The sequence below is a fragment of the Panicum virgatum genome, chromosome 5K (genome assembly GCF_016808335.1).
Source record: "Panicum virgatum strain AP13 chromosome 5K, P.virgatum_v5, whole genome shotgun sequence".
Classification (NCBI taxonomy): domain Eukaryota; kingdom Viridiplantae; phylum Streptophyta; class Magnoliopsida; order Poales; family Poaceae; genus Panicum; species Panicum virgatum.
The window spans coordinates 44,099,257-44,113,322 of record NC_053140.1 but is presented as its reverse complement, the minus strand read 5'-3'; the positions used below and the strand labels follow the sequence as shown (position 1 = coordinate 44,113,322).

General features: G+C 42.4%; 1 protein-coding gene across 10 annotated transcripts; it reads left to right on the top strand.

Annotated features, from left to right (window-relative positions):
• Positions 1-1,818: 1,818 nt before the first annotated feature.
• On the top strand, positions 1,819-13,305 carry LOC120707627 (glutamate synthase 1 [NADH], chloroplastic). 10 transcript variants are annotated; one of them, XM_039992563.1, is made up of 24 exons: positions 1,955-2,106; positions 2,656-3,019; positions 3,104-3,223; positions 3,337-3,450; positions 3,564-3,716; positions 3,798-3,898; positions 4,151-4,247; positions 4,482-4,578; positions 4,732-4,841; positions 4,955-5,058; positions 5,158-5,337; positions 5,415-5,758; positions 5,879-5,943; positions 6,024-6,493; positions 6,808-7,677; positions 8,335-8,489; positions 8,605-8,766; positions 9,024-10,553; positions 10,785-11,003; positions 11,189-11,463; positions 11,556-11,861; positions 12,030-12,297; positions 12,425-12,679; positions 12,794-13,305. In XM_039992563.1, the coding sequence occupies exons 9-24, from the start codon at positions 4,786-4,788 to the stop codon at positions 13,049-13,051; spliced, it is 5,517 nt and encodes a 1,838-aa protein (XP_039848497.1). In that variant the 5' UTR covers positions 1,955-2,106; positions 2,656-3,019; positions 3,104-3,223; positions 3,337-3,450; positions 3,564-3,716; positions 3,798-3,898; positions 4,151-4,247; positions 4,482-4,578; positions 4,732-4,785; the 3' UTR covers positions 13,052-13,305. The 10 variants fall into 10 exon arrangements, 8 of the variants coding, with proteins under 8 accessions (XP_039848492.1, XP_039848493.1, XP_039848497.1 ...); XM_039992564.1 differs by lacking the exon at positions 1,955-2,106 and adding an exon at positions 2,273-2,349; XM_039992565.1 differs by lacking the exon at positions 1,955-2,106 and adding an exon at positions 2,278-2,349 and having other exon boundaries at positions 5,882-5,943.
• Positions 13,306-14,066: the final 761 nt, after the last annotated feature.

Genomic DNA, 14,066 nt, shown 5'->3' with positions numbered 1-14,066 from the left:
TGATAATTTATAGTCATATAGTAAATATTTTGAGACCATTCTGATATACGCTTTCACGTATTAAATATAAATATTTTGAAAAAGTGGAACAGCTTATAAAATCTTTAATTCATGCAAATAAATGTTGATGTCTACTTCGATTAGCATAAATAATATGAAGCATCCAGTTGAATTTCCACACTACGAACAATTGTTTATCAAAGCATGTATGACGTGTATATGAAATACAATATAACCAATGAAACCTTTTCTAAGGGAATCATGCAACATTAGAAAATTGTGTTGTGTGTATGTGTTTTAGAATGGAATTGTCGATACACATAGGTTGAAATGAATACTAGAGAATGTGCACGTCATTTTGTCATGCGCTTGGTATCCCCGGCGGAATACTAGAAGAAGATATCGTACCAATCAGGCAATCAGGCAAGCAACGTTTAGCGTCATCCCCTTTTTCTCCACGACACCATCTAAGCGACAATAATATTACATCTTCCTGTACAAGTTCCTCCATCCTTTATCACAAACGTCTCCTCCGTTTCTCATAATTATCGTACAAGAGATGACATGCTTAGCCAGATCAAAAGAGAACAAAAGTAGGGAAGCGTCGGCGCTACGCACAAAGTGTATGGAGGTGGGAAGTCATGAGAGGAAAAAGCATAAACTTTACTCAAACAAAAAAATGTTCCATTTGAATAGTGTATACTTGATAAATATCTAAACCGGCTGCTTCACATGTGATTTATTTATGCAAGCTCTAGAGACCAACTTCACATGCAAAAACAATATGTTGGATATAGATGTTAATGGTAAAATTTTGCTAGGAAGCCTTACGAGACAAGCAAACGATTCACTTAATGAGTTTAGATTACATGCCATCTCGTCAGTATAACCTGCTACCTGCTTTGCAATACCTAAAATCACCATGTCGTTCCACTTTCAAAATGTAAAATCACCACAACTGGACCCACAACCAAGAATCCTGGCTCTGACGGGGACTCATATGAAAATACGCCCAAGGTACTCACCGAACAATCAACAAAATATACTTATATAAAATAATAAATGAAAACAAAAGGGAACCAAATTAGCGAGAAGAAGAGGGACGAAAATATAGTCAGTAGCGTCTGCGCGCGTGGGGACACGACGCGAGACGGAAAGGGCAGGGCTGGGTGGGTTGGCAGGGATTGAGATCCTAGACTCCTAGTACTGCAAGAGAGGTGAAAGGGGTGAGAGCCGTCTGATCTGGAATTGATGGATGAGATCGCATGATACAGTGGTGAATAGTAGATAAACAGTAAGACACGAACTGTAGTTTGAGTACTGTTCCTAGTACCGGTTGCTACAATATTGCTACAGTACTATGTCGGTATACTGTAGCAAAAGACTCATTTTACTGTTTCGATTTGAGCACCGCAGAGCATCCGGTTCCGGTTGTCAGAGCAACTCTAATAAATTGATTTTTTTTCTTTTTCTTTTTCACTTTTTCTTAGTATAAAGGATTGATGATGAAAAAATCTATTCTAATAGATTGATTTTCTATCTCCTTTTTCTTTTTCTTTTTTCTCAATCTCTAATAATTTCTTTCTAATTCTTAATAGAAAGGCGAGACATCACATCTCTCTTTCTATATAGAAAGAGAAAAAATTAATTTGTTGGAACACTTTTTTTTGAAATTAAAAAAGAAAATTTTCTTATATGGTGAAAAAGAGGAAAAGGGAAGATCAATCTTGCTCTCAGGCTGGCGCGGCGAGGGCGAGCTCCCCACCACCCTCCCTTCTTCTATAAATGCAGGGGCGCCGAATGCTCCCCAACGCCCTTGTACTACCCCGGAGGAGAGGTCAAGGAAGGCGAGCGACGCTCGGAGGAAGGGCACCCGCGATAGAGGCGGCGCCCCACTCCCACCAACTCACATCGCCGATCCCTTCCCCGCCGCGCCGCCGCCGGGGAGACGCGGGGGGCGAGCCGCAAAAATCTAAGGCACCAATCCGCGGGCGTGAGCCGCGACGCTAGCGGCAGAGAAGAGATCGGGGGCAAGCGTTCCCCAGCCCTCACCTTCCGGTTCCGGCCCCCACAGGTGGAGGGAGGCTAGACGAGAGAGAGAGAGAGGTACCCGCTCCCTCCGCCCTGCTTGCTAGGACCCGCGAGACGCTAAAAAAACCGACGAGATTTAGCAACTTGGTGGTTTGGTTCGGTTGTTGGTGCGTGCGTGGTTGGTGACATGCGCGGCCGTTTCATCGTTTTTATTATTCGATTAATTGCTGTTTGATTCTGCATCCGTGCGTGCGGGCGCTTGTTCGTGAATCCGCCGTATCGCGGCGGCGGCGGAGGAATCTGCGCCGCCGTGCAGGGGTTGGTAGATCTGTTCATCCCCGCGTGTGTTTCCGCCGCTGAGGCGTCTGTTCCGGAATTTTTTTGGGCGTGCTCTGTTCCGTTGCAGAGTGGGACGCACGAGCCTTTCTGGATGCTTTTGGTGTTGACATGTGGGCGTAGGGAAGGAGACAGCTTGTGCTTTCTGCTTGTTTTTCCGGAGGTTTTTTAAATCTGTTTTTCCCAGGATTTCTGGCTCCTTTTTTTTCCCCGCATGGCGTAGTGGATCGATTAATCTCTAAGTGGACACCATCTGATGTTTGTCGTTGTTTGATTGTTGCATGGCAGGTAACAGAGCGAGGCGTGCGGTTCAACCATGTCGACGGCGCAAGGGACAGCGTTGAAGTCGGCGCCGATGGGCGCAGGTCGTCGGGCCCGGCGCGGCCGGCCCGTGGCGGCGCCATACCGTTCCGGTTGGCAAGCCTACGGTGGCGTGTCTCTCGAGGGCAGCGGGTTCCTCGGCGGCGTGCAGCGCACCGAGGAGCGCGTAGCGCCGCGGGCTCACCGCGCGGCGGTACGCGAGGCCGAGGTCGTCAGGCCGCTCTCGAAGCTCCCGGACAACAGCATTGGTCTCTACGACCCCTCGTTCGAGCGTGACGCGTGCGGCGTTGGGTTTGTCGCTGAGCTTTCTGGCGATTACAAACGCGAGACTGTGAGTTTCATCGTCTAATAAGTATGTATTCTACAGTAAACTATTCACGTTTGGGATGTCAATTTTGCTCCCCTTTTATCCCAGGTCAATGATGCTATTGAGATGCTTGAGAGAATGGCGCACCGGGGAGCCTGTGGTTGTGAGAAGAACACTGGAGATGGTGCAGGCATCATGGTTGCTCTGCCACATGACTTCTTCAAAGAGGTGAGCTTCTTCTCAACAACAAAAAAAGAGAGAATAAAATAATGAAAATAAAGCAAAAAAAAAATGTTACGTTCGACAGAGTTGTTCAATGTTTTGCCTTGATGTTCGTTTAGGCCACAAAGGATGCTGGATTTGAGCTACCCCCACCAGGCGAGTATGGTGTTGGAATGTTCTTCATGCCAACTGATGAAAGGCGTCGTGAGAAGGGCAAAGCTGAGTTTAAGAAGGTTGGTGTGAAACAATCAGTAAATTAGTTAATTTTATATTTACACTTCATTGGCAATGATCAATGCAGGAATTTGATGTTAGGTCATTCCTCTGATTGATTTTTTCCATGCAGGTTGCAGAATCACTGGGGCATGTTATACTCGGGTGGCGGCCTGTTCCAACTGACAACTCAGACTTGGGTGAATCTGCACTGGAGACCGAGCCAGCCATTGAGCAGGTTTTCATTACCAAGAGTTCCAGATCAGAGGCTGAGTTTGAGCAACAGGTCATTCCATGAGTTTACAATTTGAAGTTATAACACACACGTGATGGATTGGACTTAACAGTTTTCCATGAACTGTTGCAGCTATATATTCTTAGGAGACTCTCCATCAGGTCTAGCCGAGCTGCTCTGGATATACGGCGTGGAGGGGAGAGGGATTTCTACATGTGCTCTCTATCTTCAAGGTGCTTCCCTCCCCTCACTTTAAAAGTTATTTGTTTGTGCTTTTATTTCATTATGTTTCAGGGCTGAAAAGGAGCAGGGAGTCTCAACTAAGCCCGGTTTTTGAAAGGGACTTTTGACAAGACTTTTCATATTGTAAAGGGGATATAAAGATGCCTTCAAGTGATCTGATTTTTTGCGTCAACTGTAGCCTAATGACATTTTGGTTATGTTAGTTTGAGTAATCCTTATTGTCTTTCTTGTGGACTTTCCAGGACTATTGTGTACAAGGGCCAGCTTAAGCCGTGCCAACTTAAGGGGTACTACTATGCAGACCTAGGTCATGAAAACTTCACAAGTTATATGGCTCTGGTAAATACAAAACCTTGATACTATTCCACAAAAATGTCATGATCATAGTCGGCGGATGGGAACCAATAATAGCAAGGCCATTGTAAGATGAAGACACGCTCCTGTGCAGGCATCAAACTTTGAATTGTCTTACCGTCACTGCTCTACTCATATGCTATTTTAGTCCTGGCTGTTGATGCCTTAAAGTGAAGTATAAGAATCTCTATTAGTTGATACCCGATAACCATGTTGCAGAGTCCAGCTGCAGTTCTGCTATGGCCGACTGCTATGCCCGACTCTTCAGGATGTGACCTCCGATTAGGTGGTGGGAAGAAAATGTGTTTGGTTTGAGGTAGCTTAGGGCTCCCAACTGTTTTGCATGAAATTCTGTGCAACTGACGCTTTCTTTTTGGTAGTGTTAGTGCTTCATTCTGATGTTCTATTCAGCTTAAAGCTGCAAAAATATGGCTATAATACGATTCCTAAAAGCGATACATTCAAACAGGTTCACTCAAGATTCTCCACGAACACCTTTCCCAGCTGGGACCGTGCGCAGCCAATGCGTGTTTTAGGCCATAATGGAGAAATCAATACCCTTAAAGGAAACAAGAACTGGTAATCTTGCTAAACCTTTTCCCTCTGCTGGTACCATTTTTGGTTTGGTGCGAACATGATCATCTCTATGTTCTTATGTTGTTTGGATTTATTGTTCTCTGGATTTATGACAGGATGACAGCACGTGAGGGTTTCTTAGAGGCTGAGAAGCTTGGCTTATCAAAGGAGCAGCTGTCAATACTTCTACCAATTGTGGATGCTACCTCTTCAGACTCAGGTAGGAGCTCAATGTCTGAGTGTTGATCCGCAGTTAAGCTTGGCAAATGAAAACCACCTATATTTTGGAAACTTATTGATTGGAATATGTGAACTGCAGGTGCATTTGATAACGTTCTTGAGCTTCTTGTCCGTGGCGGGCGAAGCATGCCAGAAGCTGTGATGATGATGATCCCTGAGGCATGGCAGAACGATGCAAATATGGAACCTGAAAAGAAAGCTCTATATGAATTTCTGTCAGCACTTATGGAGCCCTGGGATGGACCTGCTCTAATATCTTGTAAATATATCTCACCCACTTTCCTTGTCCAATCTTACTTCCGATGATTACTTGATCTAACATAGTTTCACCTGTAGTTACTGATGGCCGCTACCTTGGAGCTACCCTGGACCGCAATGGTTTGAGGCCCGGTAGATTTTATGTGACCCACAGTGGACGCGTGATCATGGGTAGTGAAGTTGGTGTTGTTGATGTCCCTCCTGAAGATGTGTTGAGAAAGGGCAGGCTGAACCCTGGAATGATGCTATTGGTTGATTTCGAGAATCACACTGTTGTGGATGATGAAGCTCTGAAATCACAGTACTCTAAAGCTCATCCATATGGTGAATGGCTCAAGAGACAAAAGCTATACCTTAAAGACATTGTGGAATCTGTGCCAGAAGCGGATAGAATTCCTCCAAGCATTTGTGGCTCTTCTCCAGTAAGTCGTTTACCATGCTTCAACATTTCTAATTGGGCTATAGCTTTAACTAGTTTGCTGATAATAACTTGGGCCAAGCATAAGTAATATTGTACTTATTTCATTTACAATATGGTGCAGCAGAAGAATGTGACCAAGGAGCATGTTGGTGTCAATGGAATTATGATTCCATTGAAGGCCTTTGGGTAAGCAAGGATTTCATTAATATTTCATTACTGTTTTTTTTTTCTGGATGCTGGACTGTTATTCATCTGATCAACTCCAGGTACACAGTAGAAGCCCTGGAAATGTTGTTGCTGCCAATGGCTAAGGATGGAGTGGAAGCTCTTGGCTCCATGGGAAACGATACACCACTCGCAGTGATGTCAAACAGGGAGAAGCTGACTTTTGAGTACTTCAAGCAGATGTTTGCACAAGTTACAAACCCACCAATTGACCCTATTAGAGAGAAAATCGTAACATCTATGGAGTGTATGATTGGCCCAGAAGGTGACTTGCTGGAAACAACCGAAAAACAATGCAACCGCCTTGCCCTTAAAGGTCCTTTGGTTTCTATTGATGAAATGGAGGCTATTAAAAAGATGAATTACCGTGGTTGGCGAAGCAAGGTGCTTGACATAACTTATCCGAAGAAGTCTGGAAGGAAGGGCCTTGAAGAAACTTTGGACAGAATTTGCGCTGAAGCTCGTAAAGCCACACACCAAGGCTACACTATTTTGGTTCTCTCAGATAGAGGTTAGAAATATTATTTATAATAGTTTATTTTTGTTCAATATGACTATGATTACGCTAAATTACATCTCTTCCACAGATGAATTAAATGCACTCAAAAGTTTGTTAGCCTGCAAAATCTTCAAACATAAAGTATAATTGCCTTACAACTTGAGTATCATTGGTTTATCTGTTGCTCTTTTCATTTGCACAATGTGGCAAAGTGTTCCCTTATTTAGCTTGGAAACAGCTCCTTTGCAATTCAATTCCTATGACATTCCATCAAGGTTTCAAGCCTTTGTGATCTGACTTTTATTGTTTTCCTTAAATTTATGCAGGATTTTCCTCAGACCGTGTTGCTGCCAGTTCTCTCTTAGCGGTTGGATCTGTACATCAGCACCTTGTTGCAAATCACGAGAGAACACGTGTAGGATTGCTGGTTGAGTCAGCTGAACCTCGTGAAGTGCACCATTTCTGTACCCTGGTTGGATTTGGTGCTGATGGTATATGCCCGTATTTGGCTATTGAAGCAATTTGGTGCTTGCAGAATGATGGGAAGATTCCTCCTAATGGAGATGGGCAACCCTGCTCAAAGGAAGAGCTGGTGAAGAAGTACTTCTATGCTTCTAACTATGGAATGATGAAAGTTCTTGCAAAGATGGGAATATCCACCCTTGCATCCTACAAAGGTGCTCAGATTTTTGAAGCTCTTGGTCTTTCTTCCGAAGTGATTGACAAGTGTTTTGAAGGTACACCTAGCAGAATTGAGGGTGCAACATTTGAAATGCTTGCACGAGATGCTCTTCGTCTTCATGAGTTAGCTTTCCCATCAAGAGCCCCTCCACCTGGCAGTGCAGACGCAAAGGCCCTTCCCAACCCAGGGGACTACCACTGGAGGAAAAATGGTGAAGTTCACCTCAACGACCCACTTGCAATTGGTAAATTACAGGAAGCAGCTAGAGTCAACAGCCGGGCAGCATACAAAGAATATTCAAAGCGAATTCAGGAGCTCAACAAGACCTGCAATCTACGTGGCATGCTGAAATTTAAAGATATCACTGACAAGATATCTTTGGATGAGGTTGAACCTGCAAGTGAAATAGTGAAACGTTTTTGTACTGGAGCAATGAGTTATGGGTCTATTTCATTGGAAGCACATACTGCCCTTGCTACGGCAATGAACAAACTTGGAGGGAAATCAAATACAGGTATGTTCTCATCTATATGTGGTATCCTCAACTTTGATGAATTTATTGTATTTCTTTTTGGCACATTAGCTCCAAGAAGAACTTACCAAGCAAACTTAGGAAGTATGGACTATCTTCTAATATTTGTTAGAGTGATGGGCTGCTGTTCCTTTTTCCTGAAGCATGAGCTCATGCTGTCTATCTTTATTAATGGGCCTGTCTTCTGCACTAAACATATTAGACACGATCATGTATAACTGAAGTTGCTGCTACCAAATGAAACTAATTGTTTGCATATCTACTCTTTCTAGATGAACTCATCCCATGCGTTCTGGTAACTTTTCCATCTTCCTGTTTCTCTTGAATATTAGCATCTCAAACCATATTATCCCGATTTTCTTGTTATAACTTATTGCAAGATACATGTTTTCTTTTTTACACAAAATTTAAAATGGTACACGCCTGCAAACTGATAAGGACACCTGCTACTAGTTTCTGGGTTTCAATTAGAAGTGCTTGATCATTTTCCTCCTAACAGCTTGCGTGCGCTACCTTTTTGTTTAGAACCCCTTCAATTTTGTGTGTAAACTTGGACACATTTCTTGATCTTAATATTAAATCCTTCATCCTAAGTCTAAAACCTACGTTACCAGCGCATATGCTAATATATCTATGCAGGTGAGGGAGGGGAACAGCCATCTCGTATGGAACCACTACCTGATGGTTCAATGAACCCAAAACGAAGTGCAATCAAGCAAGTTGCTAGTGGACGGTTTGGAGTTTCCAGCTATTACCTGACTAATGCAGATGAGCTGCAGATAAAAATGGCCCAGGTACTTTGACAGCATTATGTACTATGCAGCCATTAAAATCTTTACATTCTTTTGAAAGAATATGCCTTACATATCATGTTGAATTTTCTTTAACTTATATATTTAAATTATACAGGGTGCCAAGCCTGGTGAAGGTGGCGAGCTTCCAGGTCACAAGGTTATTGGTGACATTGCTGTCACAAGACATTCTACAGCTGGTGTGGGACTCATTAGCCCTCCTCCCCATCATGATATATATTCAATTGAGGATCTTGCACAGCTTATACATGATCTTAAGGTACAAATCATCAATATAGCAATACTGCTTTCTATACCCAAGCAATCAACACTTGACTGCTTGTTTCTGTGCTGGATTTAATTCTTTTTACACATTTCTTGTCTTATCAACCTGTGAAATTCTTTTATTAATCGTAATTTTCATGTATTACTTGTTTACGAGGGCCAATCTTGCTACTTCTTATTGGTAAAATTGTACGGTTGTTTGTGTATCTCAGCTTGCAAATGTTGTTCAGTGATATTCTTGTTTTTGTGCAGAATTCAAACCCTGGAGCCCGTATCAGTGTCAAACTAGTCTCGGAGGCTGGAGTTGGAGTTGTTGCTAGTGGTGTTGTAAAAGGGCATGCTGATCATGTTCTTATTTCTGGACATGATGGAGGCACGGGAGCTTCGAGATGGACAGGTATCAAGAATGCTGGACTTCCATGGGAACTTGGATTGGCTGAGACACATCAAACTCTGGTAGCAAATGGGCTTCGCGGTCGTGCTGTTCTGCAAACAGATGGACAGTTAAAGACTGGTAGAGATGTTGCTGTTGCTTGCTTGCTTGGTGCAGAGGAATTTGGTTTCAGCACTGCCCCACTGATCACACTTGGCTGTATTATGATGCGAAAATGCCACATGAACACCTGTCCTGTTGGTATAGCTACTCAAGACCCAGTGCTTCGAGCAAAGTTTGCTGGAGAACCAGAACATGTCATTAACTTTTTCTTCATGCTTGCCGAGGAGCTAAGAGAAATCATGGCGAACCTTGGGTTCCGCACCATCACTGAAATGGTTGGACGCTCTGATATGCTTGAGGTTGATCCAGAAGTGGTGAAGAGCAATGAGAAACTTGAGAACATTGATCTCTCACTGATCTTGAAGTCAGCTGCAGAGATTCGTCCAGGTGCTGCTCAGTACTGTGTTGAGAAGCAAGATCATGGCCTTGACATGGCATTGGATAACAAACTAATAGATTTGTCAAGAACTGCTATTGAAAAGCAGGTTCGTGTTTTCATTGAGACTCCAATCCGGAACACGAATCGAGCAGTTGGAACTATGCTCAGTCATGAAGTCACTAAACGTTATCACATGAATGGGTTGCCTGCTGGTACAATTCATGTGAAGTTCACTGGAAGTGCTGGTCAAAGTTTTGGCGCTTTTCTCTGTCCTGGAATCACTCTTGAATTAGAAGGAGACAGCAATGATTATGTTGGTAAAGGATTATCTGGTGGAAAAATTGTTGTGTACCCGCCAAGGAACAGTTCATTTAGCCCAGAGGACAATATTGTCATTGGTAATGTAGCTCTATATGGTGCTACCAAGGGAGAGGCGTATTTCAATGGTATGGCAGCAGAAAGGTTTTGTGTTCGAAACTCAGGTGCTCAAGCAGTGGTTGAAGGAATTGGAGACCATGGATGCGAGTACATGACTGGAGGTACTGTGGTTATCCTTGGAAAAACAGGACGGAACTTTGCTGCTGGGATGAGTGGAGGCATTGCTTATGTTTATGATGTTGATGGGAAATTCAGTTCTCGCTGCAACAATGAGTTAGTTGACCTATATCCTGTCGAGGAAGAGGATGACATCATCACATTGAAAATGATGATTGAACAACATCGACGCAACACTGAGAGTGTTTTAGCCAGAGACATACTCTCTGACTTTAGTAATCTTCTTCCAAAATTCGTAAAAGTATATCCAAGGGATTATAAGAGGGTTTTGGAAAACATGAAAGTGGAAAAGGCTGCTGCTAAGCCGGCAAAGGATCCTAAGATGGCAAATGGTATTTCTGTGACAACCAAGGTGAGATACATTTTCAAGTGACAATTCCTTTTTATGTTTCATATCACAAATTCCTTCCAAAGGTACTGTAAATACCTTGCTAAGAATTCCATTTTGTTTAGGATTTCATAATTTATTAGAGAATTAACTCCATTTACAAATTGTTGCCCATCAGAAAGAGCTAATAATGCAATTCCAATTCTCTGGAAGCTTTCATTGACTAATTATAATTATATGAACTTTAATGTACAGAAAGTACAACCTGATCAGTCAGCTGGCCGACCAACACGTGTTACCAATGCCAAAAAGTACCGGGGTTTTATTTCATATGAGCGAGAGAGTATTTCTTACCGAGATCCAAAAGAGCGTGTTAAAGATTGGAAGGAAGTTGCGATTGAGTCAACACCAGGCCCGCTATTGAACACACAATCTGCTCGCTGTATGGATTGTGGCACTCCTTTCTGTCATCAGGTGAGAGTGCTTTTTTTTTAAGAGGGTCTTTCCATCGTGGTTACGGATTTACTTTATTCAGTTGTTGAAATGAACAAGCTGTCTCAAATAAGTTACTTCTGTGTTTTTCAACTTGTTCCTTTCCTACTCTTATCCATTGCTATGATAAGGATTCTTAACTCTTCGTAACTTTTTTATTTTCACAGGAAAGCTCAGGTGCTGGCTGTCCTCTTGGAAATAAGATCCCAGAGTTCAATGAATTAGTTCACCAGAATAGATGGCGTGAAGCATTGGATCGATTATTAGAGACAAACAATTTCCCAGAATTTACTGGACGAGTTTGCCCTGCTCCTTGCGAGGGGTCATGTGTTCTTGGGATCATTGAAAATCCAGTGTCTATCAAAAGCATAGAATGCGCAATCATTGACAAAGGTTTTGAAGAGGGATGGATGGTGCCGCGGCCTCCACTTCAAAGAACAGGGTATTTACTTTTAAGCTTTTGATAACTTTGCGTTGATTTTTCTTTATCGTATCCGTGTTACAATCATTTTTAATGTAATGTTCCCATTGCAGAAAGAAGGTGGCCATTGTTGGTAGTGGACCATCTGGTTTGGCTGCCGCGGATCAACTTAACAAAATGGGCCATTTTGTAACTATGTTTGAGCGTGCAGACCGTATTGGAGGTTTAATGATGTATGGTGTACCAAACATGAAGACAGACAAGATCGGCATTGTTCAACGCCGTGTTAATTTAATGGCTGAAGAGGGTGTCACTTTTGTGGTGAATGCCAATGTGGGTAGTGATCCTTTATACTCAATTGAACGTCTACGTTCTGAGAATGATGCAGTTATTTTGGCTTGTGGAGCAACAAAACCAAGGTAACAAATTTAAGACACTCTGTGTGTTACCCACATAATTGTTGTAGGATACAGAAGTCACAACGTTCTTAACTGCAACAAAATAAGCATATATAAAAAATACTTCAAATACTTGTGATGTATTAGGGACATGTCCTTTGATTCTAACACCAAACTGTCCTCGCACAGGGATCTCACCATTCCTGGTCGTGAGCTATCAGGAGTTCATTTTGCAATGGAATTTCTCCATGCAAATACCAAAAGTTTACTCGACAGCAACCTTGAGGATGGTAATTACATATCTGCCAAGGGGAAAAAAGTGGTGGTTATTGGTGGAGGTGATACAGGCACAGATTGCATTGGTACATCTATTAGGCATGGTTGCAGCAGTCTTGTAAATCTTGAACTTCTGACTAAACCACCGAGCAAGAGAGCTGCTGATAACCCGTGGCCTCAGGTAAATATCTCTCATTTATGTATTTATAGCATTTGTTAGAGTGCTGTTTATCATTATCATTATATTGCTGAATGCAGGACTTTCTCAGCTTGGCTTCTTATTTGCTTATTTCTCCTTTTGCCTGTAGTGGCCAAGAATTTTCCGTGTTGACTATGGGCATCAAGAAGCTGCTACCAAATTCGGGAAGGATCCAAGAACTTATGAAGTTATGACAAAGCGTTTTATTGGCGATGAAAATGGCAAGGTGAAGGCCCTTGAGGTAGTGCGTGTGAAGTGGGAGAAAGTAGATGGAAGATTTCAACTCAAGGAGATTGAAGGATCAGAAGAAATCATCGAGGCTGATCTTGTCCTCCTAGCTATGGGATTCCTGGGTCCTGAAGCGGTTAGTACCTCTCAAATATCTCCTTCAAAAGAAACCTCTCAAATCTATTATAGTGCCGAAAGTAGCGCTTATGAGAAATATCTGTGAATTAATAATAGTCTTGTCTTCCTGCAGACTATCGCTGACAAACTGGGTCTGGAGAAGGACAACAGATCAAACTTCAAAGCCCAGTTTGGAGACTTCGCCACCAGCGTTGATGGCGTTTTCGCAGCTGGGGACTGCAGACGTGGACAATCACTGGTGGTTTGGGCCATCACAGAGGGGCGGCAGGCTGCTGCAGCGGTGGATAAGTACTTGACAACGGACGATGAGAATGCTGTAGGCGATATCACCCCTTCCGGGGCAGGTCTCGTTCAGCCGGTTGCCGCATAAAAGCGAAATATGTTTTAGGTTCTCGTTAGGATATCCTGTGATTGATCACATCAAATGGTGTTCTTGTAGTTGTCTATGAAACAGATAATGCTCGGGCTCATTAAGGAAAGAAAGCCCTTCTATATTTTGATGGTAGATAAACAGTTGGAAGTTTCGGCGGCTATTGGCTTTTATTCTCTTGTTATATTTTGTGGTTTTGTAGTCAGAATAATGTACAGTCCTTTTGAATTAATAGATGTAAATTTGCTGGGTAATATTCTGTATTCTCTCTGCATTTGGAAGGGCAACCTGAGAGACCACAGTTTGGGTGTGTTTAGTTTCAAAAATTTTCCCTCAAAAACATCACATCGAATATTTGGACACATGCATGGAGTACTAAATGAAGTCTATTTATAAATTTTTTTGCACGGATGAGTTGTAAATCGCGAGACGAATCTAATGAGCTTACTTAACCTATGATTTACAACAGTGATACTACAATAACCGTTTGCTAATTATGGATTAATTATAAATTAATTAAGCTCATTAACCATTTGCTAATTATGGATTAATTATAAATTAATTAAGTTCATTAGATTCGTCTCGCGATTTATAATCCATCAGTGAAAAAAAATTTGTAAATAGATTTTATTTAATACTCTGAAATATTAAGATTCCGTTTCAAATTTTTTTGGTAAAATGATCTAAACACGGCCTTTGCGTCTTAGCTGAGTTTCACATCTTTCCAGGAATCCTACCCAGCAGAAATCACCGACTACAGACCAATTAGCTTGATGCACAGCGTCTCTAAATTGGTAGGCAAAGTGCTAGCAAATCGCCTTGCACCACATCTCCACAGAATTGTTTCGCGCAGCCTCTGCATTCCGACAATTTTCAGTATATACAGTGGCGATCCATTTTCACAAAACAAATATCCCCATGCTCTTCATAAAACTGGACATAGCAAAAGCTTTCGACAATGTCCGGTAGGAGTATATGCTGGAAATCATGACACGGCATGGCTTTGGACAGTGTT

Excerpts from the sequence above, each read along its gene's own strand:
- LOC120707627 (XM_039992558.1), top strand. The coding sequence starts at position 2,684 with ATGTCGACGGCGCAAGGGACAGCGTTGAAGTCGGCGCCGATGGGCGCA. Across the intron at positions 5,059-5,157 it reads TGCTACCTCTTCAGACTCAG|GTGCATTTGATAACGTTCTT; the intron begins GTAGGAGCTCAA and ends TGTGAACTGCAG. Across the intron at positions 12,680-12,793 it reads GATTCCTGGGTCCTGAAGCG|ACTATCGCTGACAAACTGGG; the intron begins GTTAGTACCTCT and ends GTCTTCCTGCAG.